The 22,044-nt window shown below is 44.3% G+C and overlaps 1 protein-coding gene across 4 annotated transcripts in view; it reads right to left on the bottom strand.

The window, feature by feature from the left end:
* The window catches only part of camta1a (calmodulin binding transcription activator 1a), a 291,229-nt gene that overhangs the window by 116,863 nt on the left and 152,322 nt on the right, over nt 1–22,044 (bottom strand). For all 4 annotated transcript variants that reach the window (XM_046055766.1, XM_046055768.1, XM_046055767.1 and 1 more), the window contains one exon: nt 4,185–4,320. In XM_046055766.1, the coding sequence (XP_045911722.1) occupies nt 4,185–4,320 (136 nt within the window). The remainder of the gene's footprint in view (nt 1–4,184; nt 4,321–22,044) is intronic.

Raw genomic sequence — 22,044 nt, forward strand, 5'->3', positions numbered from 1 at the left:
AGCCAATCAAAACCTAGTGTAACTGAGGATCCTGACTGATAGACAGCCACTGGACATCCTCAGAGTGGTTGCGAGGATCCCCATGGAAGTTTGGCCATGGCTAGGAGCTGGTGAACAACTTCAGCAGGGTGTGGTGAGATAATCACTGATGGACATCTCTCCTCAGGTGCCCCAAATGCATGCTGGTTGCTGGGGGTGCTGCTTGCTCATTTATCCAGCCGTCTGGCCAGCTCACCTGGAGTGATGGGGGAGACGTCAGGAAGGCAGGCTGCTATTTCACGGCCTGTTAAGCGCTAATGCCGCAACATGCCCTGCGCTCCAATTTTAGGGAACAGGGAGCATTACCGCCCAACTCAAGGTTCTGTCCGTCTGGACTGTGGACTTGGAGGGTGGTGGGGGGAGGAGAAAAAGTGCAGTAAGGAGAAAGAGAGGTGGGAGTAGAGCAAGACAATGAAAAATCTAGTTGAAGAATTAAAAGACTAAGAGATGAAAGACACAGCGAAAGAGGGTGGAAAACAGAAAGACAACACAAAGAGAGTAAAAGGTAGAGCCAGAGAGAGGGAGGGAAAAAGAGAGAAGAGCCTTGGTTTACACGGGCTGCTGAGCCAGCACTGCGGAGCAGACAGGACAGCAGCAGCACACACTGACATCTACTCCTGCCACGCTAGGCTGCCTCTCGCAGGCCCCAGAAGGCCTCTCACTCCCGGACTCACAGCCTCTCCCTCGCTGAAGCCACTGAACATCACTAGCCTGAACCACCCCACAACACTTGTCCTCTCTGTGCACTAAACCTGGCCCATGTAATAACCACAGAACCTCTATTAAGCACTGGATGGGGAATCAGAGCAGCTACAGCACAGCATGAGTGACGTAAAGACTCTCCTGTAAAACCAGAGGGGTTATGCTCAAGTTATGTCAACTCTTTGTGTTCTGCCTTGTGAAAGCATGATATGAATTATGTATTTAAATGGATCTCTCTTTTCTCCTTCTAAATTGTGTAGTAAGCAGAAACAGATAGCTCTTTATCTTCTCCGAGGTCTCATGCTTTCACTATACAGAAGGCAAAGGTCAAGACATGTGTATGTGCTTATGGTAAACATGTCTGTGTATGATGGGCCATCATAAGCTAGTTACAGCAGTGATTGATCGCTTCTATCTGTCAGTCTTGTGAGGTGTGGTGTTTAAGGATACAACTCAGGTCTGAAGGATATAAGGATGTAAATTGTGAATGTGGACACAAAAACACACAACACAGTTTCAGCAGCGTAACTCAGCACAGACAATGCGCACACTCACTGTATTTTTATGTACAGTACGTGAAATTGCATTTATGGTCCAATTTCTATGAGCTCCCATGTGGTTTTGCAGCCCTGAGTCAGTTTCTCCCTGTGTTCTCTCTCTCTCTCTCTCTCTCTCTCTCTCTCTCTCTCCAGACTAAGCTCACCTTCGCACCTTACTATGGCTCTGCTGCTCACACAGCAATTAGCTCTGGTAAATTAGACTGGTTTCAACATATAGGAGCTCACAGAGCAAAATTACAGGATGGAGAGGTTACACTTTGTTTCAAGTTAGTGCCGACAGCTCACAGAGCAGCCATCAGTCGCATGTGTGTGACTCATGATGATTTCTTTTTAGTACACCCTTTTATCTTATGTTGTTGCACACTGTACACTACACACTTCAGGTTTAGTGATTCAATAAGTGCATCTCAGGCTCTGACTACTTATTGCTACTGATGGACATAAAATACTATAATAGTCACCAGAGCATTACTCAATGTTTATGTCAAGAGTCGACTGCAATGTAAAGAAAAGCTCCTTCTTCATACAACCAAGGGTTATATAATAAAGAACTCTGCCCTCTGTCTGCTTCCTGCATGTGTTGCTTTTGTTCACTCTGACTAAAATTCGAACTACACCGCCACCCTGGTGTTGCAATGCATGATGTGATCATTTTACACCCGTACCACACATTTGATGTCCCTAGCACACATCGGACACGCAGTGGCAAGTCATCAGGACTACACAGCATATACAACAGACAATGTAGCATATAAAGTGAATCTGGAATGCTTCCCTGAATTCAAGTGTCTTTGGTGTTTTATTTCATGTGATTCCTCACCTCAACATCCAACCTGTTCAGCTATGGCTTGCCAGGAAATGTTTTTTTTAATAGTATTTTTATAAAGCTGGGACTGTTGGTCACAGAGGTCTGGGTATTTTTATACTGTAACAATGTGTTTCTCATCGTCTATTGTGACAGGTACAAGACCCCAGAAGAACACGCACTATCACTGGACAAGAGAAGCACCGAAGATACAGTAGCTGTGATGTGCCAGTTGAGAGAGTGGCTCTAAAGAAAAACGGCTGCTTTTCTGGAGCACTGACCAGCATTGATGCTGGAAAATAGGACAGTGGCATACAGTACAGTATTCTTTTGGGGCACAGTAATTCCGCGTGAGCGGAAGTGGGCCTCAGTGACTGACAGCAGAAGTAAGGTAAATGAGGGGTAAATGTCTAGTAAATGTCCTGCTTCAGACGTACAGTATGTTTATTCATATTATTTATGCATACTTTAGGACTGGCTTGGCATAACAGCTGGCTCTTGTAATAACTGTATAATCCATGTTTACCAGAGTAGAGCCAGCAACTAACATATCATATATCATACCCAAATGTCCCAGGCTTCTTCTTGAAGGGACACTCTGAGGACAGAACTAAGAGATGAGTCATGGCATCTTCCTTTAGTGGTGATGGAACCTGTGTGGAGCTGAGCTGGTCAAAGGGTCACCGATATAGCAGTGACCCGTCAATAAAGATAAACTCAAACACAAGTGAAATTGGAAAGTATGACCCTATCCTCCTACAAAAACATAATTTGTACTCCTATCAACTGAGGTTAGAACTGCATCTTTTGTACTTCTGTGTTGTTGTTTACATACAACGCAGGCGATCGCCACTTGGATCCAAAAGACTCTGTGCATTTGCCAGTGAAAACAAATTTGAGTGAGAAATGTTACTCCTGCACTTTCTGTAACAAACCAGATCACTTCCCAAACTCTGTCTTTACAGGATTATGTGTATTCTGTTGGGAATTGACACAATCAGAGTTTACACACTAAAGATTACTATACATCATCTCTATTCACATGTTATATGATATAACCATATCAATTCAAGTTGGCTGACTAAACTGTAAAGCCAGGACTGTCAAAAATTGGAAAAATATTTAACAGTCCAAAAGGATGGATGTGTGTAGTCCCAACAGGTTATCAGACCACTGCAGAACCAGAGATGACACTGAGCTGGCTAGGCAGAGGAAGAGGCCATTTTCTTGGAGTGACAAATATCTGAAGGAGTACAAACAGAGAGCAGAGCCCCTGTTGGGAGAATGCCTGAGCTTTGTCTTTGTCACACTGTGTAACACAGACTCAAAGCACCACTCCCTGAGGTGTGTGTTTATGTGTACATGTGCGTGAATTGTGTGCATGTGCGCACACATGTATGGGAGACCAAAATCTCCCAGCTTCTCAACTCTACCTCTACTCTATCTCAACTCCTGTGCTAGTGGCATCTGTGCTTGCAGCTAAATGGATGAAAGAGACCAGAACCCAAACTTCGGCACTACTGAAGGCAAAGGAAGTGAAGGACTCTGGGGCTGGGACTGGCCTGGTTGCATATATGGGACTGCTGATAAATCAGCCAGGGTGCCAACACTGCATTGCCACCTCAGGTCAAGGAAGATTGAGCCTGGGTGAGCCAAGGACAGATACAACTGGGCCTTTTATGGCAGCAGCTTGTATGGGGAGTGACTTGGAGAGAGGTGAGGGAACGCTAGCTCCACAGTACTGCTTTGAGCCAGCAAGATTAATGTAGGCTCTCTGGAGCAAAGGCAACATCCAGAGCCTTAATAAGGTACAAACAATCGGTTCCACTCCACTGGCTTCCCAGGGAAAACTATTGTTGTGCCGTATTGTTTCTTGATAAGGCTCCTTGGAGACACGGTCCGACTGCAGCATGTGACTGTCTCCATTACAGCCAGGGGAGAGCTCACTGTAGACCTGTGTTTGTCTGTGTCACGGTGAAGGTTGACTCTCGCCCGCCCCATACCCACCCCCAACCCGCCTCTTTCCACATCCACTCCCTCTAAATCTAAACTGAGTTACAAGATGTAAGCACACTCACCTCAACTCCCTGTACTTTCAACTTCATGTGATCCTCCCGTGTGGTCTTTCCGTCTTTCCTCTTCTTCCAGCAGTACCCATCCTTTCTGTACTTCACCTTCTTCCTATTGTACAATATCATCGACCCATTCTGCGGCCTGGATCCGTGGAGATAGGACAGAGAGAGGGAGAGCAAAAGAGAGAAAGATGAGATGAGAAGAATTTTTAGGCAATGCTACAGCACAGCTCGGGGACTCATTTTAGAGATGTACAAAGAGGCCCGACACGAGTCTGAGCTAGGCAGAAAATGCACCAGTGACTTAGATGACAAGACTTCTTTATGGTGTTTTTCAGCATTGGTATGCACAGTTTGACAATGAACAAAGCACCCTTCAGCATACATTTCTCCCAATGAGAAGTGTGTGCGTTGCAAGCCGCTAAAGTGACACTCCTCACGGAGTAAATTACATGAAGGCCAGTGTGTAAGGCAAGCAGCATGGGGGTGGGGGGTGGCTTCCTTCCTTATCTCTCATTCATCCAACTTAAATGAGTTGTGGTGTTGGAAGTCCCTAGGGGGAAGGGAAGATCCTCCCTTACACTCCATTCATAATTCATTCTCCCTCCACCAGACCACAGCCTGTAGGCTCATAATGATATAATGTAACTATTTGATGATAATCTGCCTTTCCACTTCGATTTGTAATAGAGGCATTTGGAGCTCAGTGTTAAACATTAACAGAAAGTGTAGCGTAAAACATTTATGACTTACTCAACAATTAGTGAGCAGTTGAACATAGTTTTGTGTGTGTGTATATTTGTGTGGATTGTGGAGTGGCTATGTATCATCAGTATGAATCCATACATATGCCACACTGCACATCAGTTTCCTACGCACTTTTGCACTCCTCCAAAACACACCTACACACACACACACACACACACACACACACACACACACACACACACACACTACTCACAGCTGCTATGATTTGGAGCTCTCCCAAATGAGAACAGGTTTGCCTCAGTGTTTGGTGGCTCACAGTGAATGAGTGGGAAAGCCGCCTGCCCAAGCTGCTGAGGAGGCAGTGCAACTGTTGAGGGGAGCTTAACCATCCAGTCAGCTTGTGAGCCTTGTTAGACTTGTGCTCACTGCTCACATGCAGACACACACACAGACACACACACATACACGCATACAACTAGAAACACAAATAACATGAAAAAGTCTCATCAAAGCAAAGAAAAAAAGCTGAGTTGATTTGTGTCTTCTGTAACCATATTCAAAATATGAAAACCCAACAGTTATTTTGCATTGTTTTGTTGTTTATTGTCAAAAAAAAAACAATTCACAAGGTTTATTTATAACGCTGCATGCATCATTTTGCATGGCTGCCTTTGGGGGCCAGGGCGTGTGTTTATCTTGGTATCACTCATCAATCATTTTCCCGGCCGGATCTCAGGGGCTAGTGGAGAGGGAGGAGAAGGGGGAGGTGGGGTCCCTGTAGTCCCCCCTCTGTGGCCCCTGACAGCACCTTCTAATGAGAGACGCCACTCACACACTGACATGCTCACTCCTTGCTGATCTCCCTTCTTCCCTTTCCTCCTCCTTTCCTCTCTCCACAGCCCTCTCTTCTTGCCGTCAGTCAACTCAAGCTGTGCACCAGGGAACGTCTTTGTCTCCTCCCTTGCTCCATCTCCTCTTCTGCTTTCTCTCTCCCTCTTGTTTCATCTGTCTCAGGATCCCTCACCTCCACTCTCTCATACCGCCCTCTCTTCTGCTGTCTTCTCTTTACTCACTGCCCTCCCTTGTTTAGTACTCAGCATACTTTGCAGAAAACAACTATTAAACAGACATTTTTATTGGTCAGTTTGAAAAGAGGAACTGCTCAATGGCTGTATAGGATATACAAGAAGTATAAATTGTGTTCTAGTTTACAGCATCTGTAATGTCACTCATCATGGAGGCGTGATCATAAATGGCCCTCATGAACTAAGAACTTTTGCAGATTGATGCAATCTCAACATGTACTTCGACAGATTTGCATCCCAAATGTCCTTTGAAGGACACTTATTTGACATGCCTACATCAGCACTTGGTATCAATCAAACACCAGAGAGGCCCTCTCTAACAGTGTGATCCTATTATTTGTTTCGATATCATTCTGGGTATTGTCCTTCAAAAGATACAAGGAGTGTGTGCTTCTTAAAATGTAGTTCCGCTTGAGACAAAAAGATGGGCGCGGATGAGATAAGGCAGAAAATCAAATGACACAGGGCTATCTGATCTCCTCCAGAGCACTGGAAATTGGGGTGAGGCTTCGGTGTCAGAGGCTCCACGCCGTATTTATCGGCTCTGCGCAAAAACGTATTCGCTCAGCTATTTTTGAGGGACTGTTAGGTAGATGCTATTTTCAATTCAAGGCACTTTGGACCCAGAGGAGTGAGCCTAGCTACCCACTCTGGAGTAGGTCTGAGGCAGAGGCCAGTCTAAAATGCATGCTTTGGCATCATAATGTGTTTCCTCTCCCTCCTGCTGTCGTTCCTCCTCTCTCTTTCAGTCATCTCCTACCTCTGTATGCTTAGGCACTTCAATTAATCTTATCAGAATTATACATATTTATACACAAGGGGAAAAAGCTAACTGCTCTGTTATCAAAGAAGCATGACAGGAGGACCTCTGTCTTAGATACCTAAATGTGGTAGATTAATATGGAAATACAGGCCTCTGACAAAGTGCATACTAGGTCCGCAGCCACCTCTCTCTTCTTTGGAATTTGCAGCGATAATAAGCTTTACCCTCTGGGTGGTGTTAGGCCTTGTCCAGTCCTTTAGGAATCATTCATTTACCCAGGTAATGGCATTCGCTCAATCAGATTTGTTCATTTGAAAAAGTCAGGGGATGGTGGGGGGTTTATGAGGTTGGTGACGTGTTCAGCATGGATAACAAAGCCAAAGCAGAGGAGCTCTGGCCCACCGGCAGGCTAAACACCGCTCACAGGCTCAGTTTTACTGTCTAAAGGCCTATAGGCGCAAACAGAGAAAGGAGGAAGAAGATAAAATGGACAGGCATAGAATGGCAAATCTGAGTGTGTGTGAGAGATTCTCCTGTTCCAACAGGGATCAGTGGGGAGTTTTCACAGCTGTGGTGAATCATTCTAAAATTCTAAAATGTGAAAGCGCAGTGAAGGAACTTTTAAATGTTCTGTTGGAATAAACATTGTATTTATGCAGAACACAAATAGGCTTATTGCGTAAGTGAATACACACTTTTTGGTAGATATTTGCTATTCACAGAATAGCAAAACAAAAGAAAACTAAAACAAATCACAGTATGTCCTCAATTTATTACATTTAGTACATGAAAGAAGGTTTACTGTATTATCTGACTCAAAACTACTAAACTGTAGTGTACAGGCACACAGCATTTTAATTATTGGCATTTCAGCTTAAAATAGTAATAATTCTGTGCTGTTGGATGTATTCTTGTCAAAAGGGTTACAGAGAATGAAATATTTTGGTCTTGGTGACTCGGTGTAGCAGTAATAGCTGGACTCTAGCTTCCCTCCCGCCCTCCTTCCTCTGCCCTATTCCCCATGAAGCCCTGGATTTGATTAATACCATATATGATATTTTTCTCCCCAGCAAGCGAAGACTGGCTATGCAGCTGGGAGTAGAGTAGAGTAGGGGAGTGGAGAGGAGAGAGGAGAGAGGAGAGAGGAGAGGAGAAGAGGAGAGCTGGGCCTGAGAGGCTTTGAAGATCGGAGGGTGAGCTGGTTGGGGCCTGAAGTGGCTCAGGAGGGAGGCAACACCTGCTGTTCTCAATTACCCATCAGAGCCTTCAGCCATCACAGCCTTTACCCCACTGTGTCAACAACCACACTCACACCTACTACTCAACCAAACACATCTCACACACACCTACATTTGGTGTCACACACACACCATCCCTATTAAGTATAAATATGAGGTCCAAATATGCCCCTGAGCACTCACACACATGCATCACACACGTATATATACACAGGTTCTCTGGTAACCCTGTTGCTCCATCAATGGATAACATTAACAGCATGAAAAGTGACAGAACATCAATAACACACTGATACTGGTCATTACCGGCTACGTCAATCACATGTGTTAAAACACGCACACATCTGGACCTGTCGACACTGAGCAGAGGTTTTTTCACGTGTAATGTAATTATACTTCAATCAAAGGCGCTTTATACGATGGCACATCATCTCTGAGCTGGATGTGTGAGTAGAAAGGTGCTGGCGCCGCATTGGGAGCTCCTATCTGGACGCATCACGTGCAATTGATGACTCGCAGATAAGCCGCTCCCTTCAGCCCTGCCAAAGAATGCATCAGGAAGTGGGGCGTTTGCTAAAACTACTTTAAATGTAAATCTGCCACAGCCTCTGGATTGAGATTCATTGTCTGCACTGCTCTGAAGCCCTCCAACTCCCCCGCTAGTGTTCGTATGTCGAGACGCCGCAGGTTGCGTACCTCTTTGACTGCCAATGAGGCTTCAGCACCTGGTCACTGTGATGCCCACAGTTCGTACCGCTCTAGTCCTTGGCCTTAGCCCTCAAACATGAATGCTTAATCTTATTTGATAATTAAGGGAGTAAGGGGCATTTTGGTGGATCAGTCAGCTAGTACAAGTTATTCCACATCTTTGAAATCATATGACATCATCCCTTTTTTTTTTACCTGCAACATGTTAATCTTTTACTCTCTACTCTGGAATGTCTGGTAAATGGTCATGGTCATCTTTTAAAAGCATTAAAGATAATGAAGAGAGAAGACGATCACAGCAGCAGAGTCATAAAGTTAGGTTTGATGTTGCCTTTCTCCAAGGCTGTACATATGGAGGACAATGTTTGTTTACCCAATGTGTTCAACTAAATACAAACAGTAATCATGAGAGGGTGGCTGGGCCCCTGGAGTTGTAATTCAGAATAGGGCGACAGATCGTGTGCCTCCCCTCTTTCTCTTCATCTATACTGGCGGAGACTGCCACAGAACTCAGGCCCCGGCCCACTGCCCTCCAGCACAAAACAGATGTTCCTCCCGCACTTATCTCAATGAAAAAATCACAGACAATTTACAAAGAATATAAATTACGGTTGTAGCTACACATCAATGTCTCTGTCCCTATAAGACCTTGTAAAGAGGATGAGGGTGAATTGGTGCGGGAGGGTGGGTGGATTGTTGGGAGACAACATAAGGCGGATGGAAGCAGTAGGGGAGGAGGGTGGTGTTGCTCTTATCTGGTCCACAGCAGCCCGGCAGAATGAGAGGGAGGCTGGTGACTGGCGGTGATGCTGCGCTGATAGCACTAAGCCGGTTTCATGCACATTTCAGGGAGGCTGCCATCACTACTCAGACTTAAAGCTCTCAGCTCCTGCCAGTGGATGAGGTTGGGATGTTATTTACAAATAGCCATGTCATACACTGGTTACACTGCTCCATTCTCTGCGTCAACACACACGCACATAGCAGTAAGGGCTAATGTGCAGCTTTGATGTACAGCTTAGGTGACAAAGAATTTGAATTTCAGTGCTTGTAAGGTTTTGGCTGTGAAGACATTTCTTATTCGCTTGAAATGCACACTGTTGCTATATGTGTGTGTGTGAGTGCATATAATATGTTTAACTGGGTTGAAATGTTGATGACTTTCAACTGCTTGCTCAAAAGGCTTCCACATCATATTTGTGGAGAATGTTATTTTCAGCCTTTAGTCAGTATGCATATGCTTACTTGGAAATAGTGACTACAGAGACGATGATTCACACCTCACATCCTCTCCGCTAATCTTCACAAATCATCCGTGGTGTGTCTCTGAACATTGTAAATAAAGGTGCTATCAGAATGAAGCTTGTCTACTGCTGACAACTACATGCTGTGTGCATCGTGCATGTGTAGACTTAAGTCCTGTAGCGCTGCCTTATTATGACAATTTGTTAAGAGGATGCTTTTGCACTTTCAATAATGCATGGGCAGCAGGGAATTGTACACAGCCTTTTTATTTCATGGAGTACAGTTGCTGTTTTAGCAGGTTATGTTCTCCCATGGTAAGAAAATTCTAATGCAATTAAATTTAAGTTGAAGTAGACTGCAGCAAGAAAAGGTCAGGTTTTCATTATTACAACAACCTTGCTTTCTATTAAAACGAGATGCATGAGAATTCAGCCACCAAGTTAATGATGTGGTCATGTAAGAGCCCAGGAGATCAGAAAAGTGAAAGACAGAGGAATCGAAACCTAGATTATAAAGCTGAACGATAAATGTTTAAACCTTGAAACCATGGGCCTATCTGTAGTAGCAAAGGTTTATATGAATGTGAAAATTATTATTATTATTCATCTTTACAAAACACATTGTACTGTAAAGTAAATATTTCACACTAAAAAGTGAGGCACCATCCTATATGATATGGGGAGGTTAAGAGGACCTTGAAGTCCACCTAAGGTGAGGGCAGTTGTCTGTCTCTCCAGAGAGAGCAGGACAAAGACAGGAAGCGACAAGGACATGCTCTCCTCCCATCATGCCTCATGCCAGACCGAGCTTATGGATCACCTGGACATGGCCCGCCTTGTCTCTCCTCCAGAGCAGTCACCACAGTGCCACTGACCTTCCCCTATTGATCCCTGAGTGACGGAGCACAGCTAAGGCCAGCTATTGAACCACTTATGATTAATTCACAAATCCTGCCTTGTCCACAAAAAGGCAAAAGAACAAAACACAAGCAGTAGGAACAAGTGAAAAGAGAGATGGATAAAGAGCCAGTGAGGTCAGAAAAACTCCACTTTTTAAAGTGAGATCGAGCTACAGAGTTAGAAGTGCTGCTTTATAAGCCGACCAAGCTATAAAGCACATCTTAGAAGTCTTTTCTGTCACAAAAAACATCAGTGCAGTGAAGGAGGGGTGTGGGGTCAGAATGAAAAGAGGAGGTGATAAAAAAGGGAGTGAGACGAGGGAGAGAGACAGACAGGAAAATCGTGAGAAGGACAAGAAGAAGCTATTCTTCCTCTCACTTCTCCTGTTCCTTGGTCCTATTTTAGTCACGAGGATATACCAGTCAGGGCGAGAGTTTGAAATTGAGCTGTAACGCTATCTGTGTGCTGGAGCGAATCAGAAAGTCTATCCCACCTTTCACCTGGGAATCACAGCTCTCTCTGTGCCCTGTCTGGTCACCATACCAACCACAGCCAGGCATCATGGGATTAATTGGAGCCCAGGGCTCAGCGGCAGCTCAGGCACAGATAGAGAGTGAGGGGGAGAAGGACGGACATTAGCCATAGTCAAGCGATGATGGCCATGCAGATCAAATCGAATTTCAGGCATTGCTTGCATTGCAGAGCTGATATGGTCTTGAGGTAGCACTAAACATCTTGGAGTCCAAGGCACCTCCGCAGTAATGCTTGGATTGGATTCCAGGATGAAGTTCACAGTGTAGCGTTCGTTTTCTTCTCTGATCCCTGTGTGCGGTTTGGGGATTTTACAAAAACACTGACACACTGTGATTCGCCTCCGTAAACACAACCTGTGCCAGAATGTTGAGTATACAGAACGTCAACAGAGGGGAGCCTACCGTGTAGTGTATGGTCTTGATATGAGAAAAAAAGGGGAAATGACATGTTCAGATGAGTATATACAGCTACTGCTGATAAATGAGCACTGTCCACATAAAAAACAACATAAAAATCATTAGAAGCTATTTGCCTGAAAAAAAGTGTCATAAAAGCATGAAAGGCTGAGTAGTGGTGAACTGTATGTCAATGAGAATGTTATGGCAGTATGATGGCATTTGTTTTCCGCAACAGCTAAATCAAGTGATAATACATACTGGTTACTCCTGTTGAGTTGTTGACAATTAAAAGTAATGGTTAGAGGGAATATATTCATAAATGCAGCGGATGCTCTACAATCAGCTAATTTATTGATCATCAAATTGAGTATAAACTAGCCTTTACACTGCTGCAACAGAGCAGTGTGCAGGACAATTTGTATGCTCCAACTTTCATACAAAAAAAACAGATTAGAGCTGCTCAGCTAGTCGACAGACCAGACTGTGGTTTTATTGGGAAAATTTTAGCTGTGAATGTGTGGTGCAGGGTATTCATAGAAAAGAGCATTCCTGCTCAGAGAATCTACTGTACCCTAGTTAAATAAAGTGAAGAAAAATTTTTCAAAGCCTGGAAACATAATGGTGAGCCCTGTTAACAGCAGACATTGCTGTTTCTGACAGTTAATAAGTTGACCACTGACCCTTAAGCAGTACTGTAAGCAGATCTATTGCAGTTACTTTGGCGATGGACAGAGGTCCATCCAGGCATGGCCTAATACACAGACAATCCTCATGGAACAGACATGCAAGTTGAGGGAATCTTAAATAGTTTGATCATATCTGTAAGTCAAAACAAACTGAACATAAAAACAAAATGTAAATTACTTAAAAACTGTGAGGTTTAAAAGATCGTAGCATATCTGAACTGTTGGTCTTTTCTTAATGAACCCTGGCATTGCTACTGCTATTGTTATATTGTAGACTGTTTGCAGAGTATTTCTGGGGCTCATCATGCATGCTGTGACACCAGCTACTTTCACAAATTTTATTATTCCTGACATGTTTTGTTGATGTTATTCTGAGTGTGAATAATCTGTTTCCAATGGCAGAATGGAGGCAAATAGGAGGGGACAAAAATAAATCTATGAAGAGATTGACTGAAAGAAGAGATGAGACTGAGAAGGTGTGGGTAGTATATGTTATGGGTGAGAGTGTTAGTCAAGTGGTCCCACAGGCCCCAACGCTCTCTTGCACTCAATTTCTCTGGGTATGTTTGTATATGATGACCCTTGACCTTGGCCCCTGGCACATGTCTGAGATCACTCCGCTCCGTCTCTGATGCATCGACCTTACACACATACAAACACACATGGCAAGACTGAGCGAAGCAGAGAATAAGTCAACTCTGTTTCTCCTGGTTATACACACCAACAAGATGATAGACTGTGTGTGCCCCGCTATGTTTATCTACCCCCGTCCAGCTACAGACTCGCACAGCCATCTACATGCGCATATACACACACATCTGAATACACTCATAAAGTAGTCAGCAAGGCACACCTCTAATCATGGCCACCTCTGCCTTTTCATTTTCTAAGTTCAGTGGCCCATTGAGCTCCCACACACTAAATCACATCAACACCCTCTCCTCCATAAATGATCTACACACACGCTCTCTTTCCTTTCTTCCCTTCCTCCTTTTGTTTCTTAAAAAAACATACTCATACACACAGCACATACACACACACACACACACATAAATATACAGACAGAAGACACACTCAAGCAGGGCTGGCATGATAGTAGGCATAGCAGTAAATCCCACACAGCTTGGGGTGGACTAAACACAGATGCAATGAGCATCTAGCCATGCCTTCCAGAGACGGAAGAGGTGTAACCCTCCTTATTCCAAAACCATAAAATGTTTATCCTCAGTCTGGCAGAGTGCATGACTTTTACACACTTCCTGCAGCAGCATTTCCAAACTATAGCAGCACACAGGCCTGCCACACCGGCCTAGCTGATTGACTATTTCCCCAGTATTTGACACACCAGTGAGTCTACTCATCAGTCACCTCGGCAAGTAGGCTGGGGGTGGGGGGGTAGAGCCAAGGCAACAGCCACAGCATGGCAAAGACTTTGCTTCTGGCTCTGTGCCGTCTATAGGGCCTGGCAAAAGGAGACAAAATCAAATCTTTCATTTATCAAAGTGGTACGTACAATGGTATATGCATCTTTGAAACTTATCAGTTGCTTATATTCCTTTCTAATATCTTATTCTGCAGGGTTTCTTTGATCAAACAATGTGTAAGGGGAAAGGGAGCTGAGGGAGATCCACTACTGTCACCTTGAGAGCATGTTGAATGTGTAAATACAAAACATGCGACACATCAGTATTTCTAAGTCTCTGAGTCTGGTCCATATTCTCCCTTTGTTAGTATGTGACAGGCAGGGTCCAAAATTACTTATTGGCTCATCTTCATCTTCAAGGTAAACTGAGAAAAGTCCTACCAAAAATATTTTTACTGTCCATAATTGGCCACCACTGCATCACACATTATTTGACTAAAATTAATTACTTTAAGTTTTAAGTATGCAAACTCATCTTTAGCACCACTTTAAAGAGATAATTAGGAACAGATAACATTGGATTTACAACTTTTATTCTGAACTTTAATTATTATTAATTTTGAATTATTATTAACTTTAATTAATTACATTGTTGTATTTTAACTCATACTGTTCCTGCACCTCATCATCAGACATTTCTCTGTTCTTAAAACCCTGAACACTACGATCTACGATCATTATGAAGTGTGTGACGCGGGAGGTAATGAGACACTGACCACTGACAGACTGACGGTGAGAGTCACATTAGTCTCAACCAATAAAAACAAACTGCAATGTAAACCTGGGCAAACCCTAGGCACGGATTACAAACTATTTACTAGCCACCTGGCTGGTGACCCCAATTTATTTTACCACCAAAGCTCAAATGTACCCGTATTTGGCGCTTGGCAGGTGTCAATTTTGGACCCTGGCGACAGGCTTGGATTTAGCCAGAGCTAATCTCAGCTGGAACCTGTGATGAACAATACAGACAGTAAAGGGAAATATCTATGTATATTACTGAATGTTTTTCCTACGTGAATTTATATTATATATTTCTCAGGAAACTGGGTCAGCCCTGATAAAACCACAGGGTTGACAGTGGGTTTAATATATTTAGAGGACCTCCTCATCCGCGCCCACACACACACACGCACACACACAAACATGCTCTGCTGCTCCTGCTGGAGCCCCACTGTCCTGCTCGGCAAAATTCTTGGAGGACAATGAGACACTAGCTCTGGCCAGCGTTGGCACTGTGATGAACTACTTCTGGAAGCAATCACGTGAATTTACATCAACCCTTGACATTTAGCCTTACACTCCACACACTATCAGTGTGGGGTGTCTTGTCTGTGTTGGGTTTTTGAGTGTGCCTGTATGCATGTTTGTCTGCACATGAAATTAAAAATATCTTTCCTTGATATTTAGCCTTGCTGTTCACATGGCACTCTGTAGGAAGATGCAATGTGAGAATGCCAATCTTAAATTCATCAACATATTATTTTTTTGTGTGTGTGTATCTATCTATGTGTGTCTACTTTTGTGCAACTATGTCAGAATTCGAATACACAATTATTAAGGGGGGAGGCCTGCCACTCATGTGTCTCCAGAGGGTGAGGAGACCAGACACCATATAGGAGGGAAGCAGAAGGGGAAAAGCAGACTGAGGGAGAAGAGAGAAGCACAACTAATGAAGGAGAGGAAGGGAGTGGTGAAAGTGTCAAGGCACCCATTGTATTGCTGGGCAGCAGCAGTAAAGACAAGCTAGTGGCCTCTGCAACTTTAAGATTGCCATTAAACTCTCGCCTTACTCGTGTTTATAGTTGGCTTTGTGTGTCAGAGGAAAGGGGGATCGTAAAGCGGGGCTTTGTCTGTCTGCCATTGATTTATTTCCTTCGTTAGGGTGATGACACTGCCTGCTTATGATGTCCTCGCACAGACTGTAATTACAGAGCACTTCTGTCTTTATTGATGTCACTTTGTTAGTTTAATTATGCTATATTGGGTTTTAGAGTCGTGGCAAGAGCAAAGCTATGATGTAGGGCAAAAATCATCAATGGAACATCCTCTTTTGAAGATGTCGGGGGCAGAGAGTTGGGAGATAATTATTTCATAGACAGACATATAAAATAGACCCTGTGCATCTCAACATCTACAAAGGCAAAGAGAAGGTAATCTGAAATTTAATGACTATTCCGTCTGTGTTATGACCAAAGTCAGAGGGAGGAGGCTGTGAATGTGATGAGGGCCTTAATGGAAATGAAACACCTGGGTTCAACCTTGAGAGCGACTGTTTACGCACCCAGTCCCCAGGTGCTGGAGTTGACTGAGAGTCGCGCAGTATGAGAACCATTGGTGTGTGTGTGTGTGTGTGTGTGTGTGTGTGTGTGTATGTCTGTGTGTGAGCACAAGTGTGTGTGCATACGGTGTATATATGATGGGATGGGACCCAGGGGGAAGCAGTGCCATGTGAAGGTGACTCTTAAGGGGAAGAGGAGGAGGGAGAGGCCACCTGCTTTCTGGCGGTGGCGAAATGAGGGTGACAGCCATCCACCTGTCTGAGAACACTCATTCCAGACCCCATCTGCCCACCCCCTTCGGGATATCTCCTCCCCAGGGGACCCTGTGACCCTCACTGTCTTCCACTTGACCAGGCCTCCTGTACCACTGTCCCTACAGCCAGCTAAAACTGCAACGGCTCACCTCCGACCAGAGGCCATTCTGGGGCACTATTATAAAGTACAATACAGTGGGGGCTCTGCAGCAGACGATGGTGGTTTTACTCTGGTTTTCATTTTCTAGTTTTAAAGTGATACAGGCCCCTAGCCCTTATATGCCAGACTGTGCTACAAGTCTCACGACTTGCCTAAGTCATCACAGGTAGCCAACAGGGAAGACCTTTATTTGCTCCCTTTTTCTTTCCCTCCAATGTTCTCCAAACTGAAAACTCATCATGGTGTTCTGTAGCACAGATAATCGCTGGCCAACAACAGAGCAATTTGGCAACTCAAACAATGGTCACATATAGTGCACTGTGTATTTGTCACTTCACTCTTTCTCTCTCTCTCCCTCCCTCCCTCTGTGCATGCAGCTGCCTGTGTTTCTTGCCATTGTAGAATGGGATACACACAGAATAACATTCTCTCACCAACCAATCCATCCTGTGGATATAGCTCTTTATTCAGGGCTGTCTGTCTGACTGCAGTCAGAACCATCCCCGTTACCCATGGCTTCAGACCTGTAGTCTGAACCTAGGACTATGTTTGCACTTTGACTATGGGCTTCAACCACATAACTGAGTGCGGTCTGTGTGGAAAAGACCCACCAGACCTCTGACGTCTTCTGATCTCTAACAGTCCTCCAGGGCTGACAGGCCTACTGTACTAGGAAATGTTGCTCTGCCACAGAAGAGTGGCAAAATAAACTGACTGAGACAGAGACAGAAAGTATGATGGAAAAATGGGTGGAAAGAACAAAAACATTTGCTCTTTCCATTCATTTGATTTGAGAGGTGGAGGGAAAGGGGCAGCAGAGAGACAGAATACATTTAAATTAATCAATTAAATTAAAAATAAATAAAGAGAAACATCAGTTCTTTACTCTTGCAGAAAGTGTCTCACAAGAAAAATCCCTATTTGCCAGAAAATAGCGTGCCCATAGAAAGCCAAATTTAATTTAGCTGGCAAAGGTTTGTAATTAAGGCAAGTTGGGGCTCAGCATAGCATCTAGGAGGTGGATATTTCGCCTCTCAGGTTATCAGAGCTCTGTGCATGTTCTGCATGACTGCCTGTTGATTCACAGTGTATTGGTGTTACCCTGGCTGCCTCCCTGGAAAAAGACACAATGATATCTCAACCTATTCATGGCAGACATCACGAGGAGAACCTGAATAACTGCTGCTGCTCCTCCAGCTCGGTGGGGGTGGGGTCCTTTCTTGCAAAGCTTTTTTTCAATTGTTAACAGTTGAGAAAGACATGAGAGGGCCTCCAGAGATATAGCCAAGATGCTAAGATGAGCATGTGAGTGGTTGTCTGCCTATGTGTGGCCCTGCAATGGACTGGCGACCTGTCCAGGGTATACCCTGCCTTTCGCCCAATGTCAGCTGGGATAGGCTCCAGCCCCCCCGCGACCCTGTACATGGGATAAGCGGTTGACGATGGATGGATGGATGGATGATTTCAACTGGGTTCCTTTTTTATTTGTTGCTCCCCCAATATTGTTTTTCACTGATAACTTTAACACTAAGTGTAGTGGAGGGGGGTGGGGGCATGAACTTTTTTCAGCTTTTGAAAGGGGGTCATGACAGAAAAATTTTGAGAACCACTGCATTATTGGATATGGCAGGCAGTTGAGTGTATGAGGAATGTAGAGTGGTAAGGTGCTTGAAAGGGTGTAGGAAGCAGCAGAGAGCAGGAGAAATAGACAACCGGACATAACCAACCACCCTTCTAGGCTGTACTTTGATGCCTTAAGAGTAAACGCATCAGTGGTGCTGCTTCTGGCTATTAGCATGCTTCTGGCCATTAGACATGCCAAGGGGCAGACCTCATTATTGACTGATACACACACTTAGATTTTCGCAGATGCACCAGCATGTACACACTACAGTGGATGCCTACAAGACCAGATCTGTGTGTTCCAGCAACTCAAAACCCAATTGGTCCAAGACACATTTATGGGGATTCCTATGACTACCATTGTTATCTGGCATCCTCTACTCTGTGAGACACCAGTATGGGAAATGAAATAGTCTTTGCCATCCTAGCAGTTATTACATGGCCTAAATACTCCTTTATGTCAAAGATGATTGTTGCTTTAGACAGGAATGAGAGCTCTGACCAATTCTAGCTTCATTAGGAAAACTGGAGCAGCAGAGCACTGAGGAATCTGCAACAGATGCCCATATTGTGTTGAGTTTTTGTTGCAGCTCAATCCATCTATTACCATGCAGCTGCAGATCTACACTCATGATTAAAAAAGATAAACAAACTACTCATAAATCTTTGCTTATCACAAAAAGCTAAACTGTCTCCCACAACAACAGCATTAGTGTGCGCTTTGGCCAAAGGCAACAGACAGTAAGATATAATAGATAGTAATAGGGTTTACTGTAGGAAGGCAGGCAGCGCAGGAAGGGAAAAGCAAACTGATTGACAGAACAAGGGAGCAAATAAAGAGCAGTGGGAGATGGAGAAAAATGGTTAGGAGAGAAAAATGGAGTTTGAACAAGAGAAAAGGAAGGTAAGGGGTGTTGAGAGAGTGAAAAGAGGAGGGTGACAGAGGAGTGGGAAGGTTGGTCTCATTACTATTAGACCTTCTCTGTCCCTGCGGGCTCAGGTGACCCTAGCTCTCTAGCCCTCTGCCTTGCATACCACTAATCATTTGGTTTTAATCACCGGGATATTCTCCCCCTTTGCCCCTCCTCCACCTCTCCTCCTCTCTCTTCATGCCCTACTGTGCGCCCTAGCCTTCGCCAAGGTCCAGCTAATTTTATTCTAATTGGCCATAGCCTGGGCTGGGACCGATCTGCCTCATTGTCCTCATCCATCCATCCATCCTGTCTCTCAACTCCCCATCCTCTCTGTTCTTCCTCTATCTCTCTCCCCCCCCCCCTCTCTCTCTCTGCCTTCACAACTTCACACCTGTGCTTGTTTCTTCATCTCCTCACTGCCTCCTCTCTCCGCCTCATCTCTCTTTCACCTCTAATTTTTCTTTTTACCCATATGCTGCTGTGGCGGCTCCCTGCCTCTGTCGGTCTTTCACTGACATCACAGTGCTTTCCAATTTCTGTTCTTCCTCTCCTGTTGACCTTACATTCTACCAGACAAAACAAATAGCCTTGATGTTGTCTGGCAACAAAAGCTTTGTGTGACTGCCTTGATCTGCACACAATGGCATGAAAGAGAAATGCGAAGCTGTTGAATTAGGAAAACCTGATGGCTGAAGTCTGACGTTCTCCCCCTTTTTAAGTAGGAGTGAGAGGCACAGACTGTGTCAACTGACAATGAAAAAAATGAGTGTGCTGTATGAAGAACAAAGGGTGATAAGATGCCCGCAGGCCAAAAAGCACACACAATCAGAATGAAATAGACAGTCCAGGGAACTAGTCGTGTTCCTTATAGGCTTGGGTGAGCACAATAGCGAAACAATAAATTACAGAAAAGAAAACATGACCTGAAATTTTATGTATACTATTTTGCTTAATGTGATAATGTCTGTTGTATGTGAATGTAAGTATGACTGTATGAGACAGCAGAGGGGGCACACAAATTTGGTGCATTAATGACCGGGAGTTGAGTTTAGTCATGTTCATTTAACTCGTAAATTGCCTTAAAGTTAAATCATTTGAAGACATGAATTCAAAATATTCTAAAAGGGAAGTCTTCCTATTAAGTATCCACACATACAGTATTTATAGCTGCTAGCTAATTGGCCTGTTGACAAAGCTCAGAACATCGAAGCCAACTCTCACAATACTGGTCATTATGGCTAACTTTACCTGTCGCTGCAAGCAAAAAAGGAGCGTGGAAGATGGAAATCCTGCATTACAATCACACGCTACAAATCCTCTACTTTTCTTTTCTCCTCCGGATCAACAGCTCCAATAAATTTTCATTACACCTGTGTGAAGCGCTTCAAATAGAGCCACAGAAGCAGAAACTAATTACTTTCTAATTTATTGACTAATGGCCACAGCCCTGGGAGACAGCTGCAATTGTTCTAACAGTCCTGCTGCTCCGACTGCACTCAGGTCCACTTTAGATTCATAACCAAAATAATTTATCATTACAAGCACATTAAATTGAACTGTATAGACCATAACAGTGGTAATTTATATCATTTTGTTGTTAGGGATGCTTTTCCCTCCCCTGTCTTGAAAGCATGCAATCTCTGCGACGGGATTCGTCTCCAGCCAGTCGTTGTATGTGGCAGGTTCACTTTGTTCTTCAAAGAACTCTTTGTTTTGTGCCTCATTCACCATTTGTTGGAGCTTAAAGTAGAAAAGAGACAGAAAAGAATGTGTGGCCATAAAAAGGTCTGGGAGGAAGATTCTGTGTTACACATAACATGGGCATAATCGAAACATCAACATGAAAAGCAGAAAAGCTGACTGTACTGACTAGAAGTAAACATTCTGATTTAGGTTCCAGCATGCCTTCATCAGTCAGGCAATGCTGATATACTAATTTTCAGCATTTGCCTTTATCTCATAATACATCTCTTTCTTGATGGGAACAATGCCTTCCAGGAAGTCAACGTCCCTATCAACAAGACACAAATGGTCACCCATTGATTTGAACAGCATGATAAAAACATTAGCCATGTGTCAAGGCTTTCTTAATCACCACCAAGGACCCCATTTGTGCATCGATGGGATATTCTGAAGCAAAGTATGAGATGGCATTTTTCACTGGTGCCATTAAGATGGAAGGCCCATATGATCATGCAAATCCATTATGTAAGCAGTGATTAGCGTTGACCTTGCCCCGTATGAGGTGGTCTGACACACAGCCAGATAAAGCACCCCATGTCTACAGAGCCAATATGTTGCCATTATATAGAACAGAATAGAATATGTGTAATAAACACTAGAGCACAAATAATACCATTCTCGTTTCAGAGAATTTGGCAGTATGTCCAGCAGGCCTCACAACAGCAGACCACGTGTAACCACACCAGCCCAGGACCTCCACATCCAGCATCTTCACCTCCAAGATCGTCTGAGACCAGCCGCCGGGACAGCTGCTGCAACAATCGGTTTGCATTACCAATGAATTTCTGCACAAATTGTCAGGAACCGTCTCATCTGCATGCTCGTCGTCCTCATCGAGGTCTCGGCCTGACTGCAGTACATCGTCATAACTGACTTCAGTGGGCACATGCGCACATTTGATGGCGTCTGGCACTTTGGAGAGGTGTTCTCTTCACAGATGAATCCCGGTTTTCACTGTACAGGGTAGATGGCAGACTGCGTGTATTGCGTTGTGTAGGTGAGCGGTTTGCTGATGTCCACGTTGTAGATCGAGTGGCCCATAGTGGCGGTGGGGTTATGGTATGGGCAGGCGTGTGTTATAGACAATGAACGCTGGTTTCCGGTGCCCCCCGGACCCACCCCATACAGTGAAATTGTGCATTTTCAAGTGGCCTTTTATTGTGGCCAGCCTAAGGCACACCTGTGAAAATACCCTTGCTGTCT

This window comes from Micropterus dolomieu, linkage group LG08 (assembly GCF_021292245.1).
Source record: "Micropterus dolomieu isolate WLL.071019.BEF.003 ecotype Adirondacks linkage group LG08, ASM2129224v1, whole genome shotgun sequence".
In the NCBI taxonomy this organism is placed as follows: domain Eukaryota; kingdom Metazoa; phylum Chordata; class Actinopteri; order Centrarchiformes; family Centrarchidae; genus Micropterus; species Micropterus dolomieu.